The sequence below is a fragment of the Salarias fasciatus genome, chromosome 18, assembly GCF_902148845.1.
Source record: "Salarias fasciatus chromosome 18, fSalaFa1.1, whole genome shotgun sequence".
Classification (NCBI taxonomy): domain Eukaryota; kingdom Metazoa; phylum Chordata; class Actinopteri; order Blenniiformes; family Blenniidae; genus Salarias; species Salarias fasciatus.
In genome coordinates, this window is record NC_043762.1 from 15,479,895 (window position 1) to 15,504,799 (window position 24,905).

At 42.6% G+C, this 24,905-nt stretch overlaps 3 protein-coding genes across 4 annotated transcripts; 2 read left to right on the forward strand and 1 right to left on the reverse strand.

The window, feature by feature from the left end:
• Nucleotides 1-3,814: 3,814 nt before the first annotated feature.
• dusp12 (dual specificity phosphatase 12) lies at nucleotides 3,815-7,905 on the forward strand. 2 transcript variants are annotated; one of them, XM_030115226.1, is made up of 8 exons: nucleotides 3,815-3,976; nucleotides 4,458-4,722; nucleotides 4,899-5,012; nucleotides 5,316-5,434; nucleotides 5,708-5,795; nucleotides 6,094-6,185; nucleotides 6,875-6,954; nucleotides 7,476-7,905. In XM_030115226.1, the coding sequence occupies exons 2-8, from the start codon at nucleotides 4,460-4,462 to the stop codon at nucleotides 7,617-7,619; spliced, it is 900 nt and encodes a 299-aa protein (XP_029971086.1). In that variant the 5' UTR covers nucleotides 3,815-3,976; nucleotides 4,458-4,459; the 3' UTR covers nucleotides 7,620-7,905. The 2 variants fall into 2 exon arrangements, with proteins under 2 accessions (XP_029971086.1, XP_029971088.1); XM_030115228.1 differs by having other exon boundaries at nucleotides 4,536-4,722.
• A 554-nt stretch (nucleotides 7,906-8,459) lies between these two features.
• On the forward strand, nucleotides 8,460-13,698 carry LOC115404935 (BTB/POZ domain-containing protein 2-like). Its single transcript, XM_030114291.1, has 9 exons — nucleotides 8,460-8,980; nucleotides 9,070-9,189; nucleotides 9,314-9,470; nucleotides 10,785-10,890; nucleotides 10,989-11,186; nucleotides 11,281-11,473; nucleotides 11,699-11,786; nucleotides 11,886-12,032; nucleotides 12,577-13,698. Exons 1-9 carry the CDS (start codon nucleotides 8,460-8,462, stop codon nucleotides 12,736-12,738), a joined length of 1,692 nt encoding a protein of 563 aa, XP_029970151.1. The 3' UTR covers nucleotides 12,739-13,698.
• Nucleotides 13,699-13,949: 251 nt separating this feature from the next.
• Nucleotides 13,950-23,063, reverse strand: LOC115404934 (elongation factor 2-like). The gene is made up of 14 exons (XM_030114290.1): nucleotides 22,920-23,063; nucleotides 21,498-21,712; nucleotides 19,936-20,117; nucleotides 19,647-19,858; nucleotides 19,381-19,559; nucleotides 18,045-18,150; nucleotides 17,568-17,820; nucleotides 17,280-17,475; nucleotides 17,061-17,184; nucleotides 16,693-16,935; nucleotides 15,433-15,786; nucleotides 15,150-15,332; nucleotides 14,891-15,023; nucleotides 13,950-14,614 (listed from the first exon to the last, which is right to left on the reverse strand). Exons 1-14 carry the CDS (start codon nucleotides 22,920-22,922, stop codon nucleotides 14,421-14,423), a joined length of 2,577 nt encoding a protein of 858 aa, XP_029970150.1. The 5' UTR covers nucleotides 22,923-23,063; the 3' UTR covers nucleotides 13,950-14,420.
• Nucleotides 23,064-24,905: the final 1,842 nt, after the last annotated feature.

Here is a 24,905-nt window from a genome sequence, read left to right on the forward strand (position 1 = left end):
TGATCTACTCTCTGCTATCCTGCATGCAGTTTTTTATATTTCAAGGTTCTACTTTTAACATATATGTATATGTTGCAAAAGACAGGAAGCTTAAGTTATAGTGGGGGATTTTATGTGTAATCACGTCGCCAGGAGGGTGAAATAGATGAAATACAATTGTTATGCATTTCAAAAAATAATAGATATGTATGAATTAACATCATCACATTTGATAATCATGGCATCTAAATAATAACTGACAGATTTCAAAATATGTACCTGGTCCAGCAGCAACCACAGAAGCCACAAGGCCGAGAAAGACGAATCCCACGAACGTTTTCATCATCATCTTAATCCAAGACAAAGTAATCCAGAAACTGAACTGCAAAAGTCAGACAGACAGGCGGTTTGAGAGACAGATATTATCACAATGAGTGAAATAAAGTGAGGGAATCGGTTACCTCCTCTGTGTGTCGCCACTCCGCTTCTCTCAGAGTGTCAGTCTGCTGGTCTTATATACGAGGCAAAGGTTGTGAGACTGGACATTTTTAATTAGGATCACACACACACACGCGCACACACACACACACAGACACTACACCCACAGACTAATTAAAAACAGCCAAGACGTACTTAAGCTTCCTACACTGTCAGTAAACTCACTCCTACACACAATCAAGCTTTTTCAAGACTTTAAGTGGAAAGTAATTCATTAGAAGTTACTTTAACTGTATTTGTGTAGCGACACCATATAGAGCAGTCTGTCTGCTCAGGAGTACAGCAAGTACCATGATGCACCTCACCAATAAGAGATAGCAAAAATATACATCATGAAAAACTTCAAAGATACAAAGATGAATAACTTAAATCAAATAAAAAAAGCAGTGGTTCTATCCCTTGTGAGGTCTATGGTTCAATTCAAAGTCACTCCCACCTGTTGGCCTTTTGTTATAACTTCCCTTCGAACCAGTTTAAGGAATGAAGATCTTGAGCCAACACTGATGTCATGTCGGTTTTGCCATTTTGTGGTTGAGTTTCAATTGTTCAGCTCAGTCTGTGAGCCATAAAAACCAACTGCATGTGACTTTCATGAGTAAAAGTGATGGAAATAGGACAAAAAAAATTGAAATGAATGAAAGGGGTCAATTGGATGCGGCCTTTGTGTCGAAATAGTGGTTTACACTTTTCTCTCACTGTGAGGTCAGTTGGTGACTAAACATTTCCCGTAAGTGTGGACAGGGTGTGATTGGTTGTCTGTGGCTTTTGTGTTATAGACTGGTGACCTGTCCTGGGTCTGGATCTATCCCAGTCCCCTTAGATATTACCGTAGTTTGGATATATCGGTACAGAAAATGGAGGAATGGATGCATGTGTGGATATATCTAATCTATTGAACTCTATTTGAGAAAAAATATGAGGAAACCGAGGATTACAGAAAATGACTGTATCATTTACCGTCATTATACATTACATTTTAGGAGATATTGAACATCTATCTGAGGATGTAGTTATGGATTTCAGATCTGCATTGAATATTTTTATTCTTCCATGTTCTGGTTTTTTCAACAGTGCACGCCTCCTTTTGGAGCACTACAGGGCTGAGTGCTTCAGGAGGTAATTTGTAACGACCACGATAAGGTTAATCAACAGATCTTCCAAATGTACATTTTAACGATGGTCTGTTATTCTGTAGTATTGTGTTGTCTGTTGCTGTGTCTGTGATGTATGCTGATGTGTGTGTTGCTGTGTGCTGCTGGACACTTGAATTTCCCTTCTGGGGATTAATGAAGAATGTTTAACTTTTAACTGTGACTTTAGCTTAACTTTAAACCTGAACGCTTGGAGGTCGATTCCCTCCTGTAGGTAACAGTAATGGTCTCCTTGCTGTCAGGAATGGTACACCTCAGACCTGTGGGCTGAGTTATGTGCTCACACTTCCCAGACACCATCAGCGAATTCATAAATGGTACAACAGTCATGGGCACAATGTCCGATAAGAATAACAAATAAAAAACTTTTTTTTTTTTTTTTTTTTTTTACAGAAGATGTACTGGGTCGTGTACTGAAAAAGACCTTAACACTCTGATTTTGACAGGTCTGCTGACCTCTGTCCTGCCTCTTCTTCCTTCTTTACATAACAGATATGTTTTTGACAGCAAAAAGAAACCCAAAGTTGGAACAATAACAATAACTGTATATAGTTATGACAATCAGTAATTCGTTAGAATGATACAAGCTCAGATGGTTCTATTGGCTGAGTCAAATATATCAGCCGGTCAAAAAGCTTCTCTGGTCTGTTAGGATCTATGATTACAAAGCTTCATCTTAGCTGATATACCAGTTCAAACCTTCATGCTGAAAGGACTATGACATGCACTCTGCAAGGATGGAAAACTTGCCTTATCTTACAAGAGATAGCGCACTGTGAGGAACGTTATCTTGCTGCAACCACAGAAGTATAGATTCTGATTGTTTCCAATATGTTATCTCTTCCTTCCACTCTCTGAGGATCCAGATGAAAGTAGTTCAAAAGCACTGCCAATAACAGATGAAGAGTGAAAGGCTTGGTTTGATGTGGTGGTGGATTTAGAAATTGGCTGAAGTTCTGCTGAAAGTTTGTCTGTTTGACTGTCAGGCTCAGAATGGTGGACAGACCACAGGGAGTGAGTTTCTGCCACAGACCAAACAAACCCATCTACGTGCCCACTCTGTTTCCACTCACCTGCTGCTCTTCACTCAGTCCTTTGCTTTTTTTGCATGCGCTCCATTTCTAACAGTCAATTATGTGTGATGAATTGCGCTTCTAATGAGCCCTCAGGCAGGGGTAGAGTAACAATGGGGTATTTGGATTGGTCAGACAGTCGCAGATTAAAGCAGCTAGTAAAACTTTATTAGCACCCCACACTGTGACCATGTTCAGACTGTGGGATGCCTGCTGGCGGGCAGTTCAGAGCCCCACACATACTCAGTAGGTGTGGAGAAACAAGAGGCCAGACAAGGCATCATGCAACATGTATTTAAAGAGTGTCTGGTAACTGAAAATACCCAGAAGATGAATTGAGATTCGTTCAGCCATCTCATTTAATTACCAGACAGTTTTCTTTAGAAATGTTTTTGCTCTGGAGCTGCCACTGAAGTCAACATGAAGCTAGCAGATTCACATTCATTTACTTTTTCCCCCAGTTTTATAGTCAGTGGTAATGACTCCGTGATGGGACTGTGGGTTACAGACTTGTGTCTGCTCACATTACTTCATCCAGCTGGTATCTTCCTCTCCCTCTTCTCACTTGTTCCTACTCATTAAGTCTGTTTTATGGTGATAGTTTATTTTCCAGGAATCCTTTATTCTTTGAAAACTCAGAAGACATATAATAAGCTCAGACATTCAGTTTTCATAGAAATGATGAAAGAAGAAGCTTCTCCGTGTTTTATGTTAAACGTGTCATGTTTGAATGTATAATAATAATAATAATAATAATAATAATAATAATAATAATAATAATAATAATAATAATAATGTAACCAAAATTTTTTAATTGTGTATCTATTTTAAATGCAGTTATTAACTTCAGAACATGGGCTCTGCCTAACAGGGAACAAGTGCACCTCCTGCGATTTGGTTAAAAAAAAACTAATTTCAGTGAAATACTTCAATTAAACAAATGTAGGTGGATTACTCGATGGATTGAAAAAAAATATTACGAAGGTTTCGTGGCCAATTTAAGGGCTTACATTTTATTATTCTTAATATCTGCGTTGCAACCAACTACAAGACCCGGAACTTGAAATCAAGCTGCATAGTTTTCCGACCGGATGGTTTCAAAGACGAACCAAACACGACCGTGTGTGAGCGCTCAACTTTCAGTCTTTAGCGCGTTTTAAAGCTGATCATTTGTTTGTTTGTGCCCTAAACCACGAGATACAAACGGCCAGAGTGACAGCAACAGCAGGAAATACCCCCAAACAACCAGCAGGCTGATTTCAGACGAAGAGGCGGGTCAGTGTAACATTCTCTCTCTGTCCAGCTAAACCTGCAAACAACCACTTTTTAAGTCTTTCTTAAGAAGTTTTGCAATTACTGTAATTACTTGAAATATTTTAAAAACGCATCAAAACTTTTAACACATTACAACACATTTAAAATACAGAAACGACACCAATGTATTTTTCTTCAAGACTTTTCAGGAATAACATGCTCTTGGAACAATATGAAACACTGGAATTTACTTGAATATATTTAATTTTCCTCTTGTCCATATTTGTGGTGAGTCATGGACAGCACTGTAGCCCTGCAATGAAATAAGGCTTGGGGATCCACCTGTATGGAGTTTGCATGTTCTTCCTGTGTTTCAATTCATCCTAATGTCCAAAGACAAGCATTTGAAGATGGTTTGTGACTATGAATTGTAGGGATTTGTGAAAATGAGTATTTAGCAAGTGGGCTGCTGTAGTCTGAAGGAGCTTTTATTTGTCCGCAGTCATGCTCCTGGTGGACCCTGGTTTGTACATTGGCACTGCAGCTGACCTCAATGACACACAGGCCCTGTCTGATGCAGCAATCAGCCACATCTTGTCTGTGGACTCTGAAGACCCCAGCCAGCGGCTCCCTGCTGACGGACAGTTCATCAGAAAATGGATCAATGTAACAGACGAAGTGACGTCAGACCTCCTCAGCTACATGGATGACTGCATCCTGTTTGTTCAGCAGGCTGTGGATGGAGGCCGAGCTGCTTTAGTTCACTGGTAAGGGTCAGAAGCAGCTGAATTATGTTTTCATAATTGTCTTTTTAAAATGTCATTATCAGCCACTTTGTGAGTATTTGAATGGCTCAGTGATCTCTGTGGTGTTTCCACAATAAAATATGAGGAACAGGAAGCATACCTCTGTATGTTTTTGTGTTTGTGTGTTTGTTTGTCAGCCAGGCTGGTCGGAGCCGCAGTGCCACCATTGTGACTGCCTACTTGATGCAGAAATACCAGCTGAGCTTCACAGACGCTTACAACAGACTGAGAAGCATTAAGCAGGATGTGCAGTAAGTGTGAGCACTCAGCATTCTCAACGGGTTTCACATAATCACGTTCACTCCTTTCTTCACACACAAATGGTGACAGCTGACATGCAAAATTCTCCCACGCCACTGGCAGCGACTGTAAACCACAAGGGTTAAAAACACTTTGTTTAAAATTAGTAGTTATTTTTCTGAAACAAAAGAAAAATCGAAAAGTTGAATTAGGTTTTCTGAAAGACATGTAGTTGAGTTTTCATTTCATTCCTCTATATCCATTTTATAACTTGCACAACTGAACAGTAGACTGACCTGGGTGGTATGTTTCAGGGTCAACAGTGGGTTTGAGGAGCAGCTGTGTCTGTTTGAAGCCATGCAGTGTCAAGTGGACATCACAAGTTCTCTGTACAAACAGTACAGACTGACCAAGATCACAGAAAAGTATCCTGGTAAACACACACACTCACATCGCACACACACTCGGAAATTTGAGATTTATTCAGGTTTTTCTAATTTCTTTTGGTGTTGCCCCTTGTGGCCGTGGTAATCGACTGCATCAACAGAAAGTAGAGAAAAACATTTATTTTTCCCAGAAATGCTCTCTGGATGATGAATTACTCAGATTTTAGAGTCCAGATGTCAGCAGAGGGCTACTGGTATCAGGTAGCATAAGCAATTTTCCTAATGGTGTTTTCTCTGTTTGTGTTTGTGTGTGAGAGCAGAGCTGCAGCTGGTTCCCAGGGAGGTGTTTGCTGTTGATCCTGCCACTTCTGGCTCCTCTGAAGTGTCATATCGATGCCGAAAATGCAGGTAAAAAGTGGCTGAGTTACCAAGTGTAGACTGTTTCTAAATACAATACATACATACATAATAAGTTTTTACTTATGTCTTATTATGAAGAATTCAATTCTCTTGGCTGCAGTCTAATGTACTCAGCATATCCTGCATGTTTGAAAGTGGTGCAACTCATTTTATGATCATCACCAGCAGTGTAAAATAATGATAAATAGAATGGAGCTATCATATATAATATATATGATAGTTTGTAAGATCACAGGACTCTGTAGAATCAAAGGTAACTTGTACCTTAATCCTCCTCTCTTTGCAGACGAACTCTGTTTCGTGACTCAAGTCTTCTCAGTCACCCGGTGGGAGAAGGAGCCTCGGCGTTCAGCCATAAGAAGAGCAGTAACCTCAGTGGTGAGAAGACACTCGTACTTCTCCGTCAATCACACTGCATGTCATGTTTAAAATCAGTCACCTGCTTTGGCTGGTTGTTGAGGAGCAGTTGACTTTAACAATATTAAAATCCTGGAGACGGCATTTGTGGAAATGAAGCATTCTTACATCTTCTGTACACTTCAGGGTGTTTGAGCTGACCCCGGAGTTAACGATGGGGCATTACAGGGTAACATCCTGGATAAACCCCAGTCAGGGCAAACAGAGCAAGATTGTCTTTAGTGAAAAAAAACCACAATATGAACATATTTCAATTTGGTAGAACATGTTTTCATTGTTTTATGGAAAACTATTTGACACCTATTTGTAACTTTTTCCATCATAAGTTTAAAGGAAAAAAAAACTGATGTTTTATTTTAGTGTTCAGGTATTTTCAAAATCTAGATTTTTGTGTTTGATTACTCTGCTCATTTTTTTAATCATCATTTTTTTCCATTTATTTGGTCTGTCAAATGTTGCCTGCTGTCATTGAATCTCTTGTTTTTTTTGTTGGAGTATCCTCACTTTGCCTGAATACTTGACACATTGTGATCGTCATTCATGACTCTCATGCTTTCACTCCCTTCTGTAAAGGGAGGCGCTTGTAGTGATGAAGTATTCTGAATGTGTAGCATCTCCTGGATAACGGTGGGAAATGTGTTTTCATTTAGGAGAAATACAGTGCACGTCGTATTTCATTGAGCCTGTGCAGTGGATGAAAGAAGCCTTACTTGGAGTGATGGATGGACAGGTAACACACACACACACACACACACACACACACACACACAAACTGCAGATCAGAAACAAAATGAATGATGTGGCATGCTAAAATGGCAGAAATCTATGAATTGGCTCAAAGGAACTTGTTTCTTTATCGTGCCGGCAGTAAGAACTGTCACAATACCAGGAATATGAATACAGTACCAATGAATTCCCATTAGTCTTGATATTAATCTGATACCACCAACTCCAAAAGCCGTCATCTACAAACCCCTTACCTCTTCGTTCAGTTTGTTTTAATGTCTTCCAACTCACCGCCAGTCTAATACCTATTACACTTTTAATGCTTTCAATGCCAAAAAAACAAACACACAAAGTTTTAAAGCATCATTGTCAGGCTGTTACTGAGCATGAAGTGGGTTTCATTCTCTCAACACTCTTTTGAGTAATTTCACCCACAATTATGTGAAACTTTTTGTGATTATTCTCTTTTACTAAAACACTTGTGTGGTACCTCTCCCTGTCTGCTGTGTATGTGTGTTTCTGTAGCTGCTGTGTCCAAAGTGTAACTCTAAACTGGGCTCATTCAGCTGGTGTGGGGATCAGTGTTCATGCGGCCGCTGGGTGACTCCAGCCTTCCAGCTGCACCACAACAGAGTGGACGAGATCCGACAACTGAACATACAGAAATAACACCACCACCCTTATTAGACAGATGTAATGATAATGCAAAAAATACATACTTCTGTAATTCAGATTAATTAATTATGAATTGTTGAACATTCTATTGTGTGAGGTTAAAAACCACACTTTTGTAATTGAAATATATTTTTTTCAACTCAAAAGTGAAATGTACAAATTATGTTTGTGTTTCACTGTAAATGAGCGGTAAACTGTTTATAGTAAGATGTGTGCACATCTGTTTGAATGACTCACTTGTACAATATGAATCTATTTTGCCTCATAGTATAAAAATTGAACAAACGCTTCTCCTTGAGTGGCAAGTGACTCTGAACTATTTGGTGTGTGTGTGTGTGTGTGTGTGTGTGTGTGTGTGTGTGTGTGTGTGTGTGTGTGTGTGTGTGTGTGTGTGTGTGTGTGTGTGTGTGTGTGTGTGTGTGTGTGTGTGTGTGTGTGTGTGTGTGTGTGTGTGTGTGTGTCACACAAAGTGCAGATGCAGACACAAGTAGAGGAGAGTCTAGGGGGGAAAATGGTTGGAAACCAGTTGGACTTGGGATTGAATTCCACAGCAAACAAATCACTGCTGTGGGTCTCTGAGCAAGACCCTTGACCGGCACCAAGGCGCCCTTAATGTGGCTACCCACTGGATCCTTCAAATAGGAACGGTGAAACGAATTTTCACGTTTGGAGTAATGAAGTGACTTCGGTTTACTGCACTTTGTGCGTCTGTAGAGCAGGTTGCAGTACTAGTGGCGACCGCTAGATGGAAACAGGAGGCGGACGTGAGCGTTGCTACTGCTGAAAAACCACGCGGCGAAGAACTGTGTTGTTTACGCCTACGCCAGGTTCAAGATGGCTGCTGGAGACAACAGCGGCAGGCCTCCTTGCCTCAGCTTCGCTGGCCCGGGTCCTTTGGGAAACAGCCAGCCCAGCAATAGCGTGTTCTCCATGCCAGCATCCAACGGCGGAGCGGTCGGTGCGGCCGGGGGAGCGCAGGGAGCGGCGAGGCGTCCCAACCCGCAGCTGGGGCCTGGCGGCGGGGAGGCCAACGGCGTTTCGAACGGAGCTCCGCCGACTGCGCAGAACTCCCTGCAGCAGCCCGCTGCGGCAGCTGCTGCGGCAGCCGGGGCCATGGCCACCCCGGCGTCCAACATGGCAACTACCGCAGCGTCCAACGCCTCCCAGGCGGCCGCGCCGACCGCCACCCCGGCCGCCGCGTCCGTGCTGGTGTACCGGGAGCCGGTGTACAACTGGCAGGCGACCAAGAGCACCGTCAAGGAGAGGTTCGCCTTCCTGTTCAATAACGAGGTGCTCAGTGACGTGCATTTCTTGGTCGGCAAGGGGATGGGGGTCCAGAGGATACCGGCGCACAGGTAAGAGGATTAATCCCCGGCTCTGCAGACCCGAGCGCACCGAGAGGAGGCGGAGAGCCCTGATCCGTTTCCACTGTTTACACCGACAGGTTTGTTCTGGCTGTGGGCAGCGCGGTGTTTGATGCCATGTTCAATGGGGGCATGGCCACCACCTCCACGGAGATCGAGCTGCCCGACGTGGAACCTGCAGCTTTCCTGGCCCTGCTCAAGTAAGGAGTCTGTCAACACTTCAGTGATCATGTCTTCGGAGTGTGTTTGGTTAGAGAACCGAGAATCACGCAATAAGTAACAGAGCAAATTTATGATTTTGTGTTTCCTGCTCACCTTTTGCAGATTTCTCTACTCTGATGAGGTCCAGATTGGACCCGAGACGGTGATGACAACCCTTTACACAGCTAAGAAGTATGCAGTCCCGGCCCTGGAGGCTCACTGTGTGGAGTTTCTCAAGAAAAACCTCAGAGCAGACAATGCTTTCATGCTGCTCACACAGGTTGGTTGCTCCAGGCTGTGTTGCTCCATGTTGTGGTGATTAAGACCTCTTTCTTAACAGATTATCCCTAAGTCTTCAGGGTTTATTAGAAAACCAAACAATGCATAGGTTATGGAAATGTATTAAAAGAAATAGGTCTGAAATGCTCTTGTTTGGAAAAATGTGCTGTTTTCCCCACTCAGTCTGAATGATCTGAGTGCCCCAGGACAGGTGTATTTGGGCTGCATGATATCATGACCACATACAGTATTGTTGACTGTTACAATAACAATGTGATTTGTGATTATTACAAATGTTTAAGTAAATAATGGCAATGTCTTGATGTTAGGGGAGTTCAAATAAAGGCACTCTAAATTGATCACATTTCATCAACGAGGTAATTAAAGAAGTTTTGATCATTTAAAATTAATCACATTTATTTAAAAAATCAGTTCTGTTATTTAGAATTTATTTAGAATACATGCACAGAGCATTGAAACACAGTTCAGTGATTTGGTATCTGTGTGTTGGACTTGTTGATATCATATCATAATGGTATTTTTGCTGTGTGTGTGTGATAGCCCACTCTCTAAATATTTCACTCACTAAATATTTACTCCTGTAATATTTCACATTGCTCCCTTGGTGTGTGTTCTATTAAGCAATTTATAAGTTAGGTAACCATAGGCCCCTCTGTCGTTAAACTCCCCTAAAACAGAAAATGCCCCTTTAAAAAAAAAAAAAGAAAATCTTGGTTACTGTTAGAAAACTAATCCTTCTTGTACTTATGCTGAATAATGTGCAGCAGGAAATATACTTGGCGTGAACACAAAAATATTTACTATGATACTATACAGTACTATAATTTAAAATCACTTACTGTTACTAAAGGTGACCTCATCTTAACCCTTGTCTGGTGAAGACCAGCACACATTTCAAGAAGCCTAAGCATAAGTTTTAATAAATACTTTGTTTGATTCAAGTCAAAAGATTTATATGTTTTATAAGCATTCATTCAGACATGTGGAATGTCATAACACTACAGTGTAGTGATCCATTTTTTTATTGGTACTTGTATATCTTCAGAAACATGTATGTAAAAAAACAAACAAACACATGGTCGATGCCATTACAAACCAAGCATTTCATATACTTAAAGAGGAGAGCTTTAATATATTGCTTGTTTGTGGGAGAATTGTTAAAAGAATTGAAACATCAAAGACTAACAGGATCTGTGTGTTCAGATGAAGTGAGACCGTGATGCATTTGTTTTTTGCAGAATTGTGCCGTAACCAAATTCTATTCATGTTCTTGACATGGTGTTTGTTTGCTCAGGCACGATTATTCGATGAACCACAGCTCGCCAGCCTCTGTTTAGAAAACATTGACAAGAATACTGGAGATGCACTCGCTGCAGAAGGCTTCACGGACATAGATTTGGGTAATCTGCATCTGTAATTTAATTCACTATGGCTGCACGTTGTTTTATATTAAAACGCAAATTGATTATTTCTTTCTTTTTTTTTCCTCCATCTCTAGATACTTTGGTTGCGGTGTTGGAGAGGGATACTCTGGGAGTTCGGGAGGTGCGTTTGTTTGGAGCTGCAGTACGCTGGGCTGAGGCTGAGGCTCACAGGCAGCAGCTGCAGCCCACACCGGAGAACAAACGGAAAGTCCTGGGAAAGGCTCTGACACTCATCCGCTTCCCGCTTATGACCATCGAAGAGTTTGCTGCAGGTGAAGGAGAACTCAGTAACGTCGTCACTCCTTCTTTTAAATACCGTTCAAACTCTAAACGTGCATCTCTGGGTCATGTCGCCGTCTCTTCTAGGTCCAGCTCAGTCCAGTATTCTGACCGACAGAGAGGTGGTGAGCCTCTTCCTTCACTTCACCGTAAACCCAAAGCCTCGCGTGGATTTCATCGACCGGCCTCGCTGCTGCCTCCGCGGGAAGGAGTGCAGCATCACGCGTTTCGGTCTGGTGGAGAGCCGCTGGGGTTACAGCGGGACAAGTGACCGCATCCGGTTAGTCATGAGCAAAGCATGTGGAAACCGCAGTCTCACTTTTTAATGCAGTTTGATCCTAAAGAGAGAGGAGTGAAGATTGGGTGTATGTGTCCTTAAGCATCATATTAATAATGCACGGTTTATGTCTTTATTGAAGAGACGTGTCTTAACTTTTACTACAGTGTACACAAAGTCATTCCTTCTCAGATTGTAATTTATTTCTGCTTCTTCAATGTTTCCCAGGTTCTCTGTAAACAGAAGGATATTTGTGGTTGGATTTGGACTTTATGGCTCAATACACGGACCCACAGACTACCAGGTCAACATACAGGTGCGCTCCCGAGCCGAACTCGCTCTGAGAGTGTATCTCACCCCCAAACAGTAGTCAGTGGTTTTTTTAACGTCTTGTTTGATTTTGTGCGCGTTGCAGATTATTCACACGGACAGTAACACTGTGCTGGGACAGAACGATACGGGCTTCAGCTGCGACGGCTCAGCAAACACCTTCAGAGTCATGTTCAAGGAACCAGTGGAAATCCTCCCCAACGTCAACTACACTGCCTGTGCTACACTTAAGGTCTGGATGGTGACTAATGACCAGTGTATCGGTTCAAGTGAAGATGTCTTTACTCCTTTACTCTTGTACTTGATTTTTCTGTGCTGCAGTATTATTATTTTTATTTTAGGGGTAGCAGAAGAACCTTAAATATATATTTAGAGTATGTGTATTAATCCTGAACACTGATGGAGAAGCTCACTGTGTGGACAACTGAGCCACAATCACACAAGTTTCTTTTGTAGGTGAAATTGCCTGTGAGCTGACTTTCAACGTCATTTCTATCAGGTTTACAATAGTTTTTCATTCCAAATTAGAAAAAAGGATCCGTTTCAATACAGAGACATACAAAATGTTTATATTTGCATAGTTAACTGAGAATCAAGCGCTCTAAAATATGTTGTATAAAAGGGAAAAATGAACAGCGGATGAGGGGATGTTTGACAGTTTGCTTTCTGTCTGTTGAAGTGGGCAGCAAAGAATTCCGTCATTAAATTGGCCAATTTTCGCCTGCTTCCTGCTGTCCGCTGCGTTCTCGTCTCACCCCTCGCTGCTCCTTTCACAGGGTCCGGACTCTCATTACGGGACAAAGGGAATGCGAAAGGTAACGCATGAGTCATCATCCACTGGCACAAAGACGTGTTTCACCTTCTGCTACGCAGCGGGAAACAACAACGGCACGTCTGTAGAGGACGGACAGATCCCCGAGGTCATCTTCTACACATAGTCGCCTCAGACACCGCAGCGATCTTCCATCAAATGTGACAACCTGACTCCAGCGCAGGGCCACACCTCACCAGCTGTACTGGGGATTAAACTTTTCAGACGTCATACTGTTCCCTCCATATAGTGCACTACTGTCGCCCGCATGGTAAGCCAGGCCGCTGAGAGGCAGCGTAGGCCTTTACATTGGGCGTAGCTTTTTCGCTTTGAGATGCTGTCTCGCTCTTTCTCAGCGGGCCTCACTGATCCCTTTGTGTTGTACTGATGCCAGCCTGAGACAGAAATGACTGTAAAGTGACTCCACAAAGGAGAGAGTGGGGGGAGAGAAAGGGGGGGAAGCGGCACCTCAGATCTAATCCACAGGATCATTGTCATTGCTGGGGTTTGAAGGCATAAGGCTTGACACTGAATTCTTTTGAAGCTGTGCAATTCCCCTTCTTGTACTCCGCCGCATTAATGTAAAGGAGAGTCGCAACTGTATGAATGTACAGTTAAACAGATTTGCCAAGACCAGATCATCCTCACCGTTTAGTACAGTGAAAGAGTTTTCTATCAGTTCCACGTTAGCTGTAATTTCCATAGACTGACAGACCTCATAGGCTTTATGAAATCTTGGTGAATTTCAGCCAAGCTTCATATTAATGTTAATATGATTATGGTAAGCAATTTTCGGGTTTCTACATACAATACAATCTGTAATATCTTGTGTCCTTGCTTGGTAGTTGCCTATACCCAAGATACCTTGCACTTCTTGGCCTTGCATAATTTTTTTTTTTTTTTTTTTTTGGTTCTATGGATGCACACTAACTCTTCAGAGAGGTTTCTTTCTTGCTTTGTTTTAAAAAGTGTGTGCAGAAGAGCTTTCCATCTTGGTGCAGAAGTGAAAGGGTTGTATATTAAAGTGGCATTTATTAACATTATATATGTAACTTGAGTTAAGTATCAATTAAAGAGTGAAAACATTCATTGTACTGTATATTTTTAATTATTTGTTGTGTAAAAAGATAAAACCCTCCTGCAAGTCGAGTCACAATTTGAAACTGGGGTTATTCTTTGCTTAGTGAATTTGAGACCTGTCAGACAAAAGCATCACTCACTACAGACTGCCTGTAATTTACACCAGTCATTAAGACGTGACCTCTAACCCCCGTCTCCTCAAATAAGTGGATCTCTGAAACTGCATTCATCAAAGACCAAGAAGTTCAGGAGTCACACTTTTGTTATGAGTTCAACATTTTATTTCATTTCCATTCACTGAACAAAGGTCGGACTCGGTTCCAGTGTGTACGACTGCCCTAATGGTTATTTTGCCATGAACCATTCACATTTATGCGTTATTGCAGCAGTATCACAGTGTACTGAACAGGCCATCCTGACAGATGAGTGGGAGGCAGAAAAATGTGAAGGAACAGAAAAACAAAACAAATTGATAACACAGCTGCTTTGATCCAATTGTTCCCCAAAACTCTTGCCCTAGGCACTTGGTGTACTGTTGCAGAGAAATAGGGGAAAAAAAGCGTTGTTGCCTTCAGACGGCTACAGCAAAGCTTTAGCTTTTGTTTCTGCTCTGGACTGAAAGTCAAAAATAACGTGTAATGTATCATTTAAGCCTGTGCAAAGATTTTAAAGTGCCCATGGGGAAGGGTGCAGAGACTGATTTGGTATTTAATAATTCGGAGTGAGTGTTTACAGTTTATCCAAGTAGTTGTCGAGGTCGGGGATGCCCTCTTTTAGACCTTTGCGTTTCCTAATTTCTGCAACAATTTGGGCGGGTTTACTTGTTGGGTCGCTGGGGTCACCTGGGAGAATCTGCCAGTGGTCAAATACACACTGAGGGAAGGCCTGGCCTCCGGTGTTGCTGCGCAGATCAGCTGTGAACCCTGAAGGAAATAAATACAGGTAAAATGCTTTGTTTCAAGTAAGGACATTTTAACATGTCAACAACACTTTCTTAAAAAGATTCTTGTTTAGTTCCAGTGGGAGCATTGTTGACTGCGAATCATGTTTTATGTGCTTTACAATCTGCAGGTGAGGGACTGATAAATAGAAAAAATATAAAATATTTAAACTGAACTCTAAAACATATAGAGAAAATAACGAAACTTGACGTCAAATTTATACTGACAAACAGAAGGGGTGAAACTAAAACAACTCACCGAAGGATTCATTGACGGGCAGGTAAGCTTTCACCATAAACATGGGGGTGCCCACCACGTTGAATTCCTCAAACACGTGACCTCGTTTCTTGTTCAACACGCCGTAGATCCCTCCAACCACCTGCTCCGGGCACTGCATGGGTCAAAGACGGCAATCATGCACTGATGCTTTTGCTCCATTAAAGGTTACATCGGTACTAAGACAGCCGCCGGGTTCATTCATTCACTCAGCACTGAGAGTGTTTCTCCGTACGCTGACCTGTATCTCCACCAGATAGACGGGCTCCATGAGGCGAGGGGAGGCAGTGAGCTGGCAGGCGTACAGGACCCTGCGGGCGGTGGGGATGATCTGTCCTCCACCGCGGTGAATGGCGTCAGCGTGCAGGGTCACGTCATTAATTTCAAAGCGAATGGCGCGCATGTTCTCCTCGCACAGCACGCCCTGAGGGATGAGGACCGAGACGAGAGCGTGGAAATAGTGACACAAAAGGGCAAAATCACAAAGACCTTTGTTTCAAAACGTAGAATTATGAGACACAGACCTCTTTGGCTGCCCACTGGAAGCCAGCCACCACGCTGTCCTTGATCTCATTGAGGTACTGAACCCCTTTGGTGGTGTCGACCAGCAGGTTGGGCCCGGTTCCGTCTGGGCCGAAGCACCAGATCTTCCTGGCTTCTGTCACGTCCCACTCGTACTTCTCGGCGAGGTAACGTGCGCGAACTTTCAAATCCTGCTGGGATGTGACATCCCCCTTCTCGATGTCTTCAGCCAGGCCGTCGGGGAAGGGACGACACGTCATGAAGAGACGGTTGTGTTTGTTGGGAGACTTGGACAGACACGTCCGGTCCGACGCCTCTGACACTGTCTCTCTGTAAGACACCACTGGATCCGATTTCTACCAGATCCAGAAGAAGAAAAACAAGATGAGGATCAAATATACTGTTTTCTGTCTCCTGAACTTGGAATGCTGGAAAATAAAAACATTGTTTAATTAGTATGCATCATAAAGTGAATTCCAGTCATCATTTATCTTCCTAAGCAAACTCACTCAAAGCTCTGACATTGAGAATTTTAACAGGCAAGATGCTTTTCTTCTTCTCAATTTGGTGAACAACCTCTCTCTCCTCTTTTGTGTCCAGTCTCTTCCGAATATTTACATACATACAGAGGCGGGAGTTCAGATTCACCCATTTCTAAAAAAATATATGCATTTTTAAATCATTTCACAATGAAATTTCAATTAAAAGGCCAATATTGGACGTTAACTTGAAAAAAGTTATAAATAATTGTATGATTGTTTAAAATAACTGGATCTCTGGCAGTGGAACAGTGATGTGAGGCTCCTGGTCACTTCAGGTGTGTGAATTGTATGTCTAATGTCATTTCGTTTGTGTCCTTTCCTTTTCCCTTACTATTCCCAAACCTAAGCAGCACAGCAGAAGGCTGCTGCCTCACTTTTCCATGCAGAAGTTTCTTCAACGGAGTCTTTTTTTCCCCTCTCAATTTTCCTCACACGAGATTGTTGGGTTCTTTTCCATCAGTCTGTGAGCGTCAGTCAGTATACACAGTAGAAAAAGCTGGTTCCTCTTCATAAATTCAGAATATATATTTTTCAAGGTCCTTTTGATGAAGTGACACCCCCCAGATGGACACAGGATATGTTTTGAAACAAATAGCGATCAAACTAGTACATATAATGCAGTTTCGGCTTTGAAACACTCTTTGAAACATTTTAATACATTTTTGTTTCTCAATCTTTTACCGTTTTCAGCCATGGCTTCGCTGTTTCTGACTGTCTCACCTTCAGGGGAATGCAAGCGTGATCCTCCTCCAGGTCCTTCAGGCAGATCTCCAGGTGCAGCTCGCCTGCTCCGGCGATGATGTGCTCCCCGGATTCCTCGATGATGCACTGCACCATGGGGTCCGACTTGGCCAGGCGCTTCAGGCCCTCCACCAGCTTGGGAAGGTCGGCGGGGTTCTTGGCCTCTACGGCCACTCTGACCACGGGGCTCACGCTGAACTTCATCACCCTCATGTTGTGGGCCTGCAGGAAAAAATAAATAAATAAATAAAACGTCTTCAAGACTGGATGACAACGGAGAATTGAAGTATCAATTTTGTGATGGGGTTCAGGTAACAAAAGACTTTCTGTGTAAGGAGTAACCCTACTTGTTCGTAGGTGGTAATGGTCCCCGTCTTCACCAAGTACTGGTCAACTCCAACAAGGCCCACTATGTTACCGCATGGGACGTCTTCAATGGGCTCCACATAGCGGCCCATCATCAGAATGGTTCTGGGTGAACATGAGGATAAAACGTTGGGACACTGAAGCAAAAAAACATTCCATGCTGACAACTGAAACATCTGCAGAACTGTGATCATCCGCACCTCTGGATGGGTTTGACAAAGAGGTCCTCCTTTTTGCCAGGGGTGAAGTTTGGGCCCATGATGCGAACCTTCAGGCCTGTGGACACACAGCCAGAAAACACACGGCCGAAGGCGTAGAAGCGGCCCTTGTCGCTGGTTGGGACCATCTTGGAGATGTACATCATCAACGGCGCCTTGGAATCACAGTTCTTAATGCCTGAGGAGCGAGCGAAGCCAAAAAAACGGCAACAATCGAACCAGTTCTCTCTGAATTAGGTCTCTGACTGAGAATGAAGATCTCTGACTGACCCATGGCGGCTTCGTCGTCTCCCGGCCCTTCGTAGAGCAGCTCACAGCGGTATTTCTGCGCGGTGACAGGGGAGGGCAGGTGGATGGTGATCATCTGCAGCAGGGCATCTCCAGCAGGCAGCCAGCGACGCATCACAGCCTTCAGCAGCGGCTTTCCCTCCTTCTCCTTGTCCTCCGAGTCCAGTTTGACATCCAGCTTTTCAATCAGTTTGGCCGTCTCCTCTTTTCTGAAATTCATGATGGCGTCAAACACCTGATGGAGCATTTAGAAAGGAGACAAAAAAGGAGTTAGTGCAAGGAGGTACCTTTTTGTGCTCTTTGCTTTTCAAAATGAAATTACTTTGTATTTAAATGAATCATTAGAGGCATTAAGATGCTATGTATTTTATTTTTCATTATACAGCTACCAGTACATACTGCTGCCATTTCTCTATGTGCTTCTTTATTCTGATCTTCAATTGACCATTTTATACTGACCTTGAAAATGGGATCCAAAATAAGCTGACTAAATGTTCGAGGAAACTTCTGACCATTGGGGCCAGTAGCCGTTTTAACAATTTTTCCAGTAAATGGATCAGTGAATCTGCAAGAAAAGTGCAAATGATTTCAAATCAATGTAGTGCTTGAATATTGATTTAATTAAATATGTAATTTCATACAGTATATGCCTGTCAACAGACTGCTAGAGAGACTATTTCTTTAGTTGAAACCAAACTTTAGCATGAAGCAGGTTCTTGCCAATGGGATTCTTGGTGTGTTGGCTCATGATCAGTGAACATGAAATTTTATTTGTTCAGGAAGATAATGTCTAAAAACAAGCTCCAGTCACATTTCTTCAACTGAATCAACATTTCATAGAGGACATGCGAGTTTTCCAAAAAACTGAATCGTTAACGTGAACTTGAAATATAAGAAATATGTTTCAGAGGCTATTCCAGAAACAGTTACAATATTTTTCAGTAGTTTGAGTGTCGACATAAAGTGTGTAAAAGTATGATGACGTCTCTGTAGTTTAATTTAGTGACATTTACAACTACTTTGTCAAACAAGTGTCCATCCTTGGCAACTTCTTTGTATCTTCCATATTTCAGACTTATATTTGTGTGTTAATAGCAGATACCTGATACACTATGAAGTTGTTATATTAAAGAGAGATATTTCTAACAAAGCAATTTTGCAGTAAATTCACCCGTTTGATGCATTCAACGTGAAAATATAGTCAACACACTAAGAAACTATGCTCGCGTACAAAGTTTAATACATGAAACAGGTGAAAGTGTTCTAACGTATCTACTGCTTTGAGTTTGAGGGGTTTAAACATGGTTAGATAACACTCTGGGTGGTAACACGCGTGGCGGACAGCTACAAATGTACAGACTTAGAGTGAGCATTCACTTTAAGGGTTCAAAAAAAAAAAAAAAAAGAAACATAACATCTTTGTTTTAGGACTCATTTCTGAGCAGCCACTTGTTAATATGTGTCAGGAGGGACCGGGTTTGTATTGCCGACGTCCAGTTCTGTAACTACTCTGTACCACTCTGCAGTGCAGGGAGTACCTGAGCAGTGCAGTCTGTTTCCACTTGTAGCACTATTGAGCACAGTTCATTTCACAGCAGAGGATTAGGTTGCACTTATCCTCACTGAGGCAACATCCATTTATCTTCTATGCTACTTTAACAAACTTAAGGATAAAGGGGTGACTGGAGCTGACCCAAGCTAACTGCTATCTAACTTCACAATGGAGCGAGTGGCTGCGCTTTATCCTCGTGTGAAACTTGTTCTTTGACGTCAGTGTAAACACACTCGTGCTCACCTTTCTCCCCAAAGCTTCTTCATCATGTCCTCCACTTTCTTACACCTCTCTGCTGGTCCCAGCTGAGCATCTCCTTTCGCGGTGAACTTGGCCACATACATCTCAGCGAACTGCTTCAAGGTGAAAGCCCAGCCGTGGAGGCCGGAGCCGAAGCCAACGGTACCAATGACGGGGTCGATCTGTGGGGGTACAAAGACAGCATTCGTTGAAGGGAAAGCTATGTTGACTCATGCGACTGTTTCGGTGCACATCTTTTTAAGCTTTACCATGATGTTTCCCATCGGTCCTGTCTCGTCCTCTCCGTACGTGCCGATAATGACGTTGACATTCTCAACGATACGCTGAAAAGTCTGGTAAAGCTCATCGGGCTCCAGCTGCAGCTCCAGCAGGGCCCGGTCCATCTTATTCATCATCAGGACGGGTTTGATGCGCTCGGCAATGGCCTGCCGTAGCACAGTCTCAGTCTGCACACACACACCTGAGACACAGACAAATGGCTGAGCCAACTTTTAAAAGCCTGACGACCGGTAGAAGGCGAGTGTCGATCATAGTTACCGGAGACGCAGTCCACCACCACCAGGGCTCCATCAGTCACCCTGAGGGCAGCGGTCACCTCAGAGGAGAAATCAACGTGACCTGGAGAGTCGATCAGGTTTATGAGGAAGCCCTTTCCGTCTTTGCTCTGCTTGATGAACGCCAAGTCGTTGTCCCCCAGCTCGTAATACATGGAGATGGCCCTGGGAAATAGAGGCGGGGTATAAAAATCTGCTGATCCACCACTTTAATTAGAAAAGAAACGCAAAGCGATGAATGACTAATAAAGCTGAACACACTGCTGAGCTAACTCATCTCGGTACTGGACTTCAATGAGCCACTGCCTTATGAAAAGAGGAAAATTCTGAGTCAACATTTTCTCCCTTTGGCCGCCACGGAAAGGCCTGACTTTGACCATCTATGTCACAGGTGTCAAACTCAGATTCTGGAGCCCTGCATGTTTTCCATGTCTCCCTGCTACGAGGCTCGTTATCGGGCTTTCTGCTAAACTTGGTGACGAACCTTCATGATATTCAGGTGTGTTGAAGCAGAGAGACGTGGACAACGTGCAGAGCTGCGGCCCTCCGGGAATGCAGTTTGACACCCCTGAAGGACTCTAGGTCATCATAAATGTTTTTTTCTGTGCATCTTTGTGTCCTTCATGTGTTTTCCCCTCCCTGCCTGTGGAGGGCGCTGCTCATTGCCTGCTTCAGTGAAGCAGGTGTTGCCAAGGCGCCGCCCAGGATTGGACTGGAGCTGATGTGGCGGCCTAAAAGGCGGAGACCAATCCAAGGCCGGGCGCACAGGCGGGGCCTTCACTGTAATCTCTTACTCTATGAAAGCTAGTGTGTTAAAACAGTCCACTCCTTTTTTTTGGTAGCAACCCTCTTTCTTTCAGTAAATATTTGTTCCTGTTCATGTTTTAGAAAGACTAGATAAGTCTTTGTCTTTTGGTTATCCTTTTGGTTTTGTTAGGAGTGAACAGGGGAATGAATAAATGGTTTTGTTTGTTATTCAGGCTCAGCTCATCCTGAGGTTTTCGGCTTCCTCCTCAGTTAAAATAAATACTGACACGTTGGCTGTTCAGACTTGTGGAACTGGTTTTCATGAGGGTGGAAGAGGAAGGGAGTCACCTTTATGTTATGTTGCAACTTGCTCCCGGACTCTGGCGCAACATTTAACAGTCATTTGATGATTTGAACGAACATGTTTTTGGTGCCTTCGGTCGTGCCACGTGTCATGAAGATGACACGTGATTTGCTCACGTTTTACAAGCCGCCAGCTTGGAAATCTTTAGGATTACATAAGAATAATAGTAGCTACCTGCACAATGAACAAATACCATGATAAAAAGCCAGAACTTGTCCCAACTTGAAAACACGTAGCAGACTTTAGTTAAGACTACCTAAAAGCTCGGTTACCATACTGTGACACCAAATCCTCTCAAAGTTTTTAACTAAATAATTACAATTGTTCCACTTTTTCAAAAGTGGAAAAATATATAAGCCTCTTGGGCATGCCTGGAGAAATCAAGAGTTTTTAAAATTGTGATACAACAGACTTGGAGCTGTTGAGCGACATACGTTGATTTAATGGTGATGCAGCGCTCCTGCTCATCTTTGCGTGTGTCTGTGAAGCGGGTATCTCCAGCTCGGGAACCAGCAATGATCCCCGCCTTGGACACCAGCGAGTCCGTCAGCGTGGACTTCCCATGATCCACGTGGGCGATCACAGACATGTTCCTGATGTTGGACTTTTTGTCCATGATGGCACGGATCTGATCCACAGTGAAGTTCACCTGTAGAACAGGTTTGGGTGGGGACAGGAGTTGCGAAACAGGGTTACATTAGAGCATTTTCCACCAACAGACGTTAGCTTAATTCATTATATGCTTCTATTTATGTCCACTACTAGATTTTCACATCAGTTCCAAGTAGAGTTATAAAAAGAAAGACATGTTTGAAACTTGAATCTTGGAAGAAGGAGAGTGAGCACTGCAGAAAGACTTTACCATCGAAACATTACTGAGTCACTGCTCACACGTGGTGACTGAATGGGTTGAACTACATCATGCAACAGTCCCAAAAAATCATACAGAGTTAATTTACACCACAAATTTTATATTTAAACAACATCAATACAAATATTGAGTGAAAACATGCTGGATGAGGTAGATTTGTTAAGAGAATCCTGACTAATTCACAGTTTTTAATTCACTGTAATATATGAAAAGAGCCTTTCAGAGTGGGAAAAAAATAATTTTGAGGGATCTCTCACAGGTAACTTCTACAGTCTTCCAAGCCTCTAGGCCTGTCCTGGCTTCAGTAAACAAATTACCTTCATGTAAGGAAGGGATACATGTAAAACTGGAAATTACAAATTGTAAATTATACATGGTATTAATTCCAAATACATCAAAAAAGGTAAAGCAAAAATGGACTCATCCAACTGAAGTGCTTTTTAGGAATATTATTTCAGTCTTGGTCATTCAGTGCGGAAGTAACATGCGGTGCAGGTATGTCGGTGGATGTCACAGGCCCACAAATACATCTAACTGAACCGGCCCATATAGAATGACGCAGTATCTTCAAACGCATTTCATTTCGACAACTAAGCAGATAAAACCCCACTGGGTTTGTGCCGGAGGTGCGAGGAGCGTGTGCTGTCCCCCTCACAGTTTATTCACATGATATCCCTGCAGTCATGCCACAGCAGCCTCTCACTAAAGGCTTTGCGGGGAGCGTCACAGCGGGCCGTGCGGAAAAAAGAGGGCTCAGCTCCGGTCAGCCGCAGCTGCGTATCTCACCACGGGCCACACGCACGGCGCCCGTAATGCCTCCATATCACCCCATCAGGGCATCGCCACCTGGTTTCACGCGCCGCACACTGCGCCACCGCGCAGCTTGTTGCGCCGAAATGTGTCACTGGTCGGTTGCTGCGTTTGACGGCCCCACTGAAGTGTTTACACCAGATAAGGAGACGTAAAGGAGAAGCTGCCGACTCACCATCTTGGCCGCAGGTCGTCGGGCTCTTCAGTGCGACGGTTTATTGCTGTGAGGACCGGCAGTCCAGGCGGTGACGGCAGAGACGCTCCTGCTGCTGCTGCTCCTGCTGCGGCTGCCGCGGGAAGAGCTGCGCGTCCGGGGCGTCGACAGCAGGGGGCGCTGCCGCAAAGGAGCACGCCCACGTCACTGCCGCGCGCGTGTGGCGCACCTGCGTGGATTTCCTCGATTTCACATCACGTGTTTTTTTTTTTTTAATTATTATTATTATTTTTTTTAAATTTAGCACTTTATCTCCGAATCTCCGATTTTGAATGTGGTTTTACTTGTTTGTAAAATTACTGAAACCATTGTTATTGACGAAATTCAAGGACAGTTCTACCAAATATTCATTACAAGAGCTGAGTCATTAATGAACTAGAATTTTTCAAATCGTTATTAGATCAGGGAAAGTTGATATCACTACAAAATGGCCTCACGTTACATCACTAAAATGTGGTCTCCTCTTCATTCACTGTCTGTTCACTGCTCCGTGAAGTCAAGAAGTCAAGGCGCCACCAGCTGAGGGCGCAGCAGGACAAAATATGCTATGGGGCTTTTGAGAAATGACACATTTATTAACTGGGAAAACTGAATGAGATGAGCAATTGTGGTATTTTTACTCTTTGTGAAAGTATACATGTGAAACTGCTTTTGTACATTAACTGCAATGTAAAGTCAATGGACCAATTTCTAAGAAAGAAAATGAGTAAAAACATCCTAGAAAAAAATACATTCTTCATGAATGTACCAAATAGGCAAATAATGGGCCCTCGTGAGTTTTTTTTTTTTTTTCAAGATGAAACATAAGGTATACTGGATGGAGCCTATATACTTTCTGTGAGTCCAGTGATCAATAATCAGTGATGTTTTCTAAAAAAAAAAACACTCACATATTGTGCATGATGAAAAAAAAATAATCAGTTGTTACAAGTTTCTAAAATTTTTCATTTGTTGATGGAAATACAAAAGATAAAATGAATCTTAAATGGGGAAATCATCAGACATTTATTTAATTTTGACATTCTCTACCTCTACAAACTAATGATCTTTATAGAAAAAATGGAGAATGTGTACATTGTCTGTCACATTCAATATAATGGAGACAATTTAGTAAAAGGGTTGGGGGGGATGTCCACCCATTTACAAGAATCACATACTATTTATTTATTTTGATGTTGCTACCTACCTCACAGCAAGCGTAATCCAGATGTAACTTAATGTGAGTTTGCATGTTTTCCCTGTACCAATGCGGGTTTACATGTCGTTACTCCAGTTTGCTCTTTGCTCTGTTCTTGCAGCTTGTTGATGGTTTGCCCTGCCTTTCCCCCCATTATGAGGCAGGCGAGATTTACTGCAACCCTAAATGTTGTAAAGTGGATACAAAAAACTGGATGGATCCATTTTACTTCCTGACGTCATACTTACTGACCATATTTTTTTATGGTGACATGCATGAAATCTGAAATAAGTGAGATTTCAATCATTTCACTTTGGGGTTTCAATGGAAAGTCACTGTCGTGCCAAATCAAATTACTTTTGGTACTCAACTATGATGTTTTTGCCCAAACAAAAACAGAGTGCATGACCTGAACCGTACTGAAACGCATAAAAAAGTCCAAATAGTACAATAAACACAATAAGATCAAGCTAAACATAATGAAATAGACATTATAATCAAACTGTAAGTGTAACAGAAATACAGATCCAGAGCAACTTTAAAATGGAAAGCTTCCAGTTGTCACAGATTATGACGTTAACTTAAACAAATCGACATTTTCTGACCATTTCAAATCCAAATCTTAGAAATATGATAACACGCCACTTTTGAGAATGCAAGGAGTATAAAGAAAATAATTTTTGTGCAGAATTAGCAAATTAAATTAAAAACAAAAAAGTATCACAAAAATACATATGTGTGAAGGTGAAACCTATTTCTATGAAAGTATA

Coding starts and splice junctions, on each gene's coding strand:
- dusp12 (XM_030115226.1), top strand. CDS start 4,460: ATGCTCCTGGTGGACCCTGGTTTGTACATTGGCACTGCAGCTGACCTC. Junction 5,013..5,315: donor AGCATTAAGCAGGATGTGCA/GTAAGTGTGAGC, acceptor GGTATGTTTCAG/GGTCAACAGTGGGTTTGAGG. Junction 5,796..6,093: donor TATCGATGCCGAAAATGCAG/GTAAAAAGTGGC, acceptor CTCTCTTTGCAG/ACGAACTCTGTTTCGTGACT.
- LOC115404935 (XM_030114291.1), top strand. CDS start 8,460: ATGGCTGCTGGAGACAACAGCGGCAGGCCTCCTTGCCTCAGCTTCGCT. Junction 8,981..9,069: donor CAGAGGATACCGGCGCACAG/GTAAGAGGATTA, acceptor TTACACCGACAG/GTTTGTTCTGGCTGTGGGCA. Junction 9,471..10,784: donor CTTTCATGCTGCTCACACAG/GTTGGTTGCTCC, acceptor TTGTTTGCTCAG/GCACGATTATTCGATGAACC.
- LOC115404934 (XM_030114290.1), bottom strand. Junction 15,787..16,692: donor ACGCTTGCATTCCCCTGAAG/GTGAGACAGTCA, acceptor TGGATCTGGTAG/AAATCGGATCCAGTGGTGTC. Junction 14,615..14,890: donor GCCCGTCAATGAATCCTTCG/GTGAGTTGTTTT, acceptor TATTTCCTTCAG/GGTTCACAGCTGATCTGCGC.